We start from the raw sequence: 8,468 nt of genomic DNA on the forward strand, positions 1-8,468 counted from the left end.
CAAAAAAAACAATAAGACAAAACGAAGAGGAAATAACTGAAAATTATATTGAAGCTCAAAAGAGGATGTAAAAGAAGGGCATGTTTTTTGAGCAAAACAAGTGTGGTCTTGTGAATTTTCTATACATGTAACGGGGTTGAATAATGTAAAAACACAAAACGGATTAACTTCGTGTGGGCCGGCATATTAATATACGTGTATAAGTATTTTGTATTAAATGGTAAAATCAGTTGAATTCAGATATGGATTTTTATTGTCTTATATAAGTGTGTATTAAATGGTAAAATCAATAGAATTCATATATGGATGTTTATTGTCTTATATTTGTGTATTTGGTTGAATTTACATATGATCGATGTCCGTAAAAGATTCAAATTTGTCACAAATTCAAAATAATGTACAAAATTCTGAAAATACAAGCTAAACAACTTTATAATTTCTTTTTTATAGAAAAAAGAAAAAAGAAGTACGTCTGATTAATATTTCAAGAAAATTCGGTAACTTTTAAACTACAACACCCACCTCTCCGATCCTTGGCTGCCATACACAGTGAGATTTTGGTAAATTAAACGTACCGTTTTAAGTGATGCTAGTGGAATCGGTCTTATTGTGAGCTTGGTCATTAAAATGATTTAAATTCGAGTATTCATTAGTGAATTTGTGCAGCTCCTTGATATTGTTTACTGGACCAAAATAAGTTTGACATGTGCCTTGCATATTTAGTTGATTAATACATATGTTGAGGCCAAGTTTAAGATTTTAATGTTATTTAGGATTTGTTTATGTTTAGTGTTTTGTCAATCCTAGAACACTTGCAGTTAGATTGTGATATGATCGAGTTTTATTGTGCATGCCGGAATTTTTAAGGATTGAGCAATTGTTTCATTATTAAGAGCATCTCTAGGTGGTGGTAGTATTACTTACATGTTTGGGGCCGAAATTTGAGAAACATATCCTCAAAATTTGATCAACTTTAGGTAGAGTCAAATAGTAGTTGCAACTTTGGAATAGAGGACCTTGCACGACATTGATACTGTCGTGCGACATTACCACTGTCACCCTAGGTTGAACCCCTCCCCCCCCCCCCCCACGCGACATTCACACTATCGCGCCAAATTGAAAAAGTAAAAAAAAAAACCCACGCGAGATTAGGAGTGGCGCGTGACATTACCACTATTGCGCCGCTTCCCCATCCAAAATCACAAATTTGCATCCAAACTAGAATGCGGCTAGACAGGTGATAACTCCACATTTGCCTCCACCTAAAAATGGTTTTTTGCAAAATTCCAAATTGTGGAGGCAAAAGTGTAGGTGATACTTCCACAAAGAGATGCTCTAAGCACATATAAAATTAGGGCAGTACTACCAATTCAATTAGTTCTATAACAATTAATAGGATTTAATTTATCAATGTTAGTTAATTTTATGGATGCAATTTACTATATGTGAACTTGGATGCACTATATACTAACTTAACTAGCCTTTCCAGCACGCGCAATACAATACCCTTGTTTCTTTCGCACTTATGTATCATATTTAATTTGTAAATTTTTGTAATGAAAAGGACTTTGATTTATTTTAAAAAATTTATTGGTTTCACATTATTGGAATAATTAAACGATGATGGGTTTTGAAAGTTTGGAGTGTTTCACACCTTGAAAATCGAAGAGTCGGGAACAAATATTGTTTTCCAATTTTGTCGAAATTCGGGGTGTGACAAGTTGAGACTCAAAGTTTGAGGCTAGTTACATACCTAAATATTTTGGGACTTAGCTATTGTTTTTTTCTTTCGTGTAGTATCACTTATAATGGGTGAATTCTGGCAATATTTGTTGCGAGACATAAAATGAAACAAATGTGGCAAAGTATATTTTTATTTTATTTTTTCAAAAAAAAAACAACTCTTCGTGGCGAAACATTGTTATCAAACATATCATGTATATTTATTTATTTATTTTTGATTGGCAAACCTGTTTTAAATGAGATTTGTAACTCAATGATATTGGCGGTTTAAGCCCCACACTTCCGGTATCATTACATACCCATATGTTTTACCAGCTTTGCTAGTTTGCACTTGCATCTAATTTTAATTTTTGATTAGTTAACTTATGTCGAGGAAACAAACCCAAATTCAATATAATGGTCTTAAAGAATGTATTTAACTATTATTAATTTTTTATGTTTTGGAACACATTTTTGTTTTTATTTTTCATTTACTTAATATTATTTTTTGACGTGACTTTTAAAAATATATTAAAAATGGTCAACTATTAGAACTATGACCATTTTAAAATTGTATATTATTATTATTATTATTATTATTATTATTATTATTTTAGTTATACATAGCTTTATGTTTTAATTAAAGAAAATTATAAAAAAAAGAAAAAAAAAGTTTTATTCATAAATTGGGGCAAATCACAATTCACAAAACGCTTTTAAGGAGCTCTAAATGTTCGGGCAAATTTGGGGCTTTGGGCGTGAGATGTGGGACAGCTACACACCATTTGTTTGGTTTCCTTCTAGAAGAACTTCCTATCAAAACATTTTTTTTGTATGGTGGGCCTGTGGTGGCATGTATAAAAGTTAAAGTGTTAAACTGACCAAGTGTAGACACTGACAAGGTCAAATGTATCTTTGACTCCCTCTCATGTGAAATAGTTTCAAATTTTGATTCCGTTTCAATGACCATGTGGCAGTGTTGGATTTGGCAAGAAGCAAACTAAGTATTGTAAAATTGCAGCAAAAATGAGCTCAGAACTGTAAAGGTTATGTTTGGTCAACCTTACAAATGTAGGCAGTTTATGGGGAAGATGGTATTTGGGGTTGGATTTGACCGAGTTCGTATGGACGAATTGCCTACGTATCAAGTTCTCTCTCTGGGGGGAAACTTAAATCAGGTAAGACGTAGTTCCTCCTCTTCTTTATGTAGGCAAAGGTGACCGCGCCTCCTCCTCTCTCAGCGTCAGGTCATGTTCTGGACTTGATGATATTTAATGAACAATAAAGGCATCCTGCAGTGGAGTAATGACAAACGTAGTTGAAGCTCTGGTCTTGATGATGCCAGCTGTAACATACGTTATTAGTCGTTGGGGTGCTGGCTAGAGTTAGCGTTATGGAAGCTTGGCGTTTTGGACGCGGGTGCTCTGGGAGAAGGACGTTCGGGGTGCTAATGAGGTCGCTTAATTTGTATGAACTGGTCATCAGCGACCTAGACGTGTGGATGAGTGTGATCATCCTAGTGTGCTGGACACATGGCTAATATTCAATGGAAGTGTATATTAATCCCTCACACAACCCCTTCTCAGCAGGTCGTTAAATACTAGATAGAGATCTGTTGAGAGATTTAAGTTGGCATGTGGGACGGTTGATTTGAAGGGTCGCAAGCTAACCTCCTCATTTTGTGGAGCGACGTGGCACGTTAGGGTTGAATAACATGATTGTGTTTCTTTGGGAAACGGACTGGTGGCTTGCAATATACGCCTGGAGAACTGAGGAGTTTCTCATTACATCCTTTGAGTACAAGAGGCTAAGGTTAGTTTCTGCCATTTTCCTTTGCGCTTTTCTTTCTTTTGACTCTTGTTTTCCGTTGGGTTCATTAGGTTTAGCTGTAGTTACTTGTTGTCGTGAACTTGTATTAGAAGAGGAAGTATGTCTGATTCAGATGATACTTCGATCTGATGAGATTCGAGAGGTTTCATTGAGTGAGGAAGTTGAAGATGTTGGTTCTGTCTCTGTGGTCGCTATGGTGAGCAGTTCTGGTAATAGGTTTTCGTCATCCTCTAGTGGTTGATTGCCTAGGGTATTAGATAAGCGTGCTGCTAAAGCTTTTATAGAGCTAAGGGAAGCTTATGATATACATGTAAGGGACCTAGAGATACACGAACTTGGAGAGGATGCAAAAGTGTTTAGCAATGGTTACATACCGCTAGGTTTTGGGGTAGTTGTCTGTGAGGGGCAGTTACGAGCTGGTATGAGGATACTGTTCTCGAAACTTACTTGCAGTTTTTTGAACTTTTGTAAGAAAGCGCCATGCTAGTTCTTCGGCAACACTTGGCGGTTGCGTAGAGTTTTTGATCTGTTGAACGATAGCGGGGAGTATCGTATTGAGGTTGCTGATATTCTTGAGCACTTCGCTGTGAAGCGATCTCGTGACAATAATTTCAGTTTGCAGACGCGGACAAGGAAGTCGAGCATTCTGGATGGTGTGAGTGACGAGCCTTGGGAGAGGAGGTCATTGCTATTAATTGAATTTTTTTGTGCTAGTGGGTTTGGAGTGTAAACTAGGGTTTGTAATTTTTCTGGTATATTTTGGTGTCCTTTGTTGTATATTGAGCAATATTTGTTTTACTAAATTGACGTCGGGGTTGTTTGTTTTGTAGAGGTTGTTATTACAAGGCGAACCAATCGTGGTATGATTGAGAAGTTTGCTAAGCTTAGACGAGCTAAGAAGCAGGAGAAGCTGCCTGAGGTAGGGACCTACTTTGTAGAAAAGGGAGGTCATCATATAAGGTTGAAGAGGAGGAGCCAGAAGAAAAAATTTTGTGGTCAGGTTGAGAGTGAGTCTTCTAACAAACTTGTCATAGAGAGGTATGAGAGTGGCATTGTAACTAGGGAGGCTAGGAACACGAGCCGAAGTGGGCCAATGAGGCCTGTAGGTGGTGGTGGGACCTTTGGGGGTGATGGTGGTGTGACCAAGCGTTATGGTGGGAAGGGTCACCATGCTGGTTTGATCCTACTCCTAGGGAACAACCTAGGAGGCGTGTGCCCGTTCTAGTGGATGTAAATGAGCTTAGTGTTCCAGTTCATGAACCTGGAAGCTTGTTAAAGAGAAAAGCTGGTGCTGAGGATGATAGGGCGGCCAAGACGGCTCGTCTTGAGGGCATAATGAGGGGGGATTTGAGTCATCGCTCTGTTGATAGACCGACTGGGCGAACTGAGGGTGGTTCGAGTTCCCGGTGGTGGTCATTCCAGAGGGTCAATTTTATAGATGTGGATCTAAACTCCCTCGAAAAGGAGAAAAATAGTTCTTACTGTTGCTCTTCTTCCCCCTGCTGGTAGAGGCAAAGAAAAAGCTTCGAGTAAGGGAGGTCCCAAGACTGGTTCTGGCAAGGGAAAAGGTTGTGCCCTTGAGAAGGGGTCTCCTATGTCAATCCTGACACTTGTAAGACTCAGTACATGCTAAACTCTGACTGTAGCTTCTAGTCGGCTCCTATAGCGAGCTACGTGCTGGATAACATTGCTCTCGATGGAGATCGGTAGAACCTGGATGCCATGGGAGACCTTGCCGTGAATGTGAGGGTGATGGGCCTTGGGTATTGTTTGGTAAGTGTTTGTGTGATTTGGCTTTTTGCGGTGTGTAGGTAGAATGATGTATTGATATGTGAGTGTACTGTTATTTTGTAGGTACTATCTGGATACCAGAAACTGAAAGGGTTGGCCATGATTGTTGATGCTGAAAAGAGTGAACGAGAGAGGATGAAAGAAGAACTGGAGAACGTTTGTACCATTCAAGTCTCTCTCCAAGATAATTTTGACGAACTGAAGAAGCAGCACGATCAGGTCGCTTTAGAGAAAATGGTCCTGGCGGGGGCGCTGGAGGAAGCAAATAATGAGGTGGCATTGTACACTGGGTACATGGAGAAAGCAACAGCTGCAGCCAAGGCAGCAAAGGACGCCTATAAGACTTTGTTTGGAGAGTCGATTAAGCTAGCCAAAGATTACAACGAGCTGGTGCAGAAATATCTTGCTTTACAGGAGGAACCAGAACGTGGGGCTCGAGGTGCAACAGTGATAGACGCACCTGGAGATGCTAGTACCGTTCTTCATGTATCTGAAGGTACTATTCTTGTGAATAAATCTGTCTCAGATCTAGCCATGGATGCAGCCGCTTTGGAGGACGCACTGGAACCCCTAGCCACTGAGAATTTGCCGAATGTTTCTTGAATCTTGTCAGCTTTGAGTGAGTGTTCTCTTGAAAATCTATTCGTCTTTGTTATGTTTTTAAAAGGGTTGTCTTGATACAATAGAACTGGTTTCTTGGGCTTGCCTGGGCAGTTCGTCTTTTTATATTTGCTATGGCTTGGGCCACATACATTAAGAGTTGTTAACCTAGGGCGACCTAGGCAGTTTGCCTTTACTTTTTGCTATAATTTTGGTATTTGGACAAGCTTGTTTTCCACATAAGTGGCAGTTCGGTAGTTTTAAAGAACTGGTTTCCTGACTATGTTCAGGCAGTTCGTATTTTGCACTTATGGAATACATGTTTGCTTTGAAGTATTAGCTTTCTTTTGTCTAAATGCTTGGTGCGTGTTATCTTGACATTTGAGTAGGAATTAGACCTAGAGCGTTTTGAGTGTGCTAGGGAACTTTCTGCACTAAGTTGATCCTAGAGTTGTAGGTCTACAATGAGCTAGAAGTGTTGGAGGTATGAAGCCCTTGAGCTCGAATGAGCATTTTAGCTTAAGTAAGCATGGTGTTTTTAGAGAACATTCTACACTGAGTTAACCCTAGAAGTATAGGTCTCCAACTAGTGTGAATTGTGTGAGCTATGTAGCCCTGAGCTCGATTGAGCGTTTGATTGTAGAGAACATTTGAGCTTTGGAGAGCGTTTAAGTACGTTTGAATGTGTTGCTCTTAGAGAGCGTTCTGCACTGAGTTGACCCTCGAATGTAGGTATCCAAATAGTGAGAAGTGTGTGAGCTATGTAGCCCTGAGCTCGAGTGAGCGTTGTAGCTTAAGTAAGCGTGTTGCTCTTAGAGAGCATTCTACACTAAGTTGACCCTAGAAGTATAGGTCTCCAACTAGTGAGAAGTGTGCGAGCTATGAAGCCTTTGAGCTCGAGTGAGCGTTTAATCGTGGAGAACGTTTGAGCTCTGGAGAGTGTTTAAGTTCGTTTGAATGTTTTGCTCTTAGAGACCGTTCTTCACCGAGTTGCCCCTAGAAGTGTAGGTCTCTAACTAGTGAGAAGTGTTAAGGCTAAGTAGCCTGTGAGCTATGTAGCCCTGAGCTCGAGTGAGCATTTTAATGTGGAGAACGTTTAAGCCCTGTAGAGTGTTTTAGTATGAGTGAGCGTTCTTCTCTTAGAGAGCGTGCTGTGCGTCTACTTGATAACATTGAGAGATTGCAGTGCATTGATGCAAAATAAAAACTATGTGTATAATGCTAAGAGTAAGAACTCATGGAAATAGAACTTTTTATTGATAAAATTTCTTTAACAAGAAAGTATTCCAAGGATGTGGAAGTGCCAGTCCATCTTGGGTTTTGATCCAATATGCTCCATTACCAACGACTCGTTCCACTATATACGGGCCTTCCTATGTTGGTGCCAGTTTCGAGTCATCCTTAGTCTTTTTCAAGACTAGGTCGCTAGGTTGGAAACTCCGAGGGTTAACTCGCTTGTTGTATGTCTTCCTCAGGGTTTGGTGGTAGGATGCTACTCGAATGGCTGCTAGGTTGAGTCGTTCTTCAAGTAAGTCGACCTCTCGTGCAAGAATGGAATCATTTTGACCAGATTCGATGATCTCAGATCGAGTCATTGTAATAGTCAGCTCAGTAGGAATGATGACCTCAGTACCGTAGCATAGTGAGAACGGTGACTCGCCTATACTAGAACGAGCTATCGTTCTATGAGCCCATAGGATGTTTTCTAGTTGCATTGGACATTGGTTCTTGTTCTTTTCAATCTTTTTCTTTAAATTCTCTAGGATTGCCTTGTTGCTAGCTTCTGCTTGATTGTTGCTTTGAGCGTACTGGGGGGTTGAGAATGCATGAATGATCTTCCACTTAGCCAAAAATTCCTTGACTGTTTTTCCCTTGAACTGGGAGCCATTGTCCATCACCAATGTGTAGGGTAAGCTAGGCCAAATATGGTGATGATATTGGTCCAGATGAAGTTTCTGACATTAGATTCTTTGACATGAGCCAAGGGAATCGCTTCCACCCATTTAGTGAAGTAATATGTTGCAGCTAGAACAAACTGGAAGCTTGTGCTTTTCTATGGAATGAATGGGCCCATGATGTCCAATCCCTACATGTGAAATGGCCAAGGGCAAGCGATGTTGATCAGTTCACGAGTTGGCTGGATGATGTTGTGGCAAAATGTTTGACACTTAATGCATTTGAGTACATACTTTTTGGCATCAATCTGCATTCTTGGCCAGAAGTATCCTTGTGAGATTGCTTTGTGAGCCAGAGAGCGACCTCCTGCGTGGCTTCCGCATTCTCCCTCGTGGATTTCTGTGAAAATCATCTGACATTGTTATGGGCTTATGCACTTCATATGGGGTCCTCCGGTGAATTTTTGAAAAGTTTGCCATTTACTAGGTAGTAGTGACCTGACTGGTATTGAACCTATCTGGCCTTGATGTGATCTATTGGTGCTTTGCCTAGCTGGATATAATCTATGATGGGTTGCATCCATGTTTGACTCATCTGAGTGTCAGAGAGTGGGCATAGGTCGCTGATTT

General features: G+C 40.1%; 1 protein-coding gene across 1 annotated transcript; it reads right to left on the reverse strand.

Moving 5' to 3' along the window:
* Window positions 1–7,316: 7,316 nt before the first annotated feature.
* Window positions 7,317–7,838, reverse strand: LOC147498853 (uncharacterized). The gene has a single exon (XM_086563356.1). The coding sequence runs from the start codon at window positions 7,836–7,838 to the stop codon at window positions 7,317–7,319; it is 522 nt and encodes a 173-aa protein (XP_086419482.1).
* Window positions 7,839–8,468: the final 630 nt, after the last annotated feature.

The sequence above is a fragment of the Coptis chinensis genome, chromosome 5 (genome assembly GCF_015680905.1).
Source record: "Coptis chinensis isolate HL-2020 chromosome 5, ASM1568090v1, whole genome shotgun sequence".
Classification (NCBI taxonomy): Eukaryota; Viridiplantae; Streptophyta; class Magnoliopsida; order Ranunculales; family Ranunculaceae; genus Coptis; species Coptis chinensis.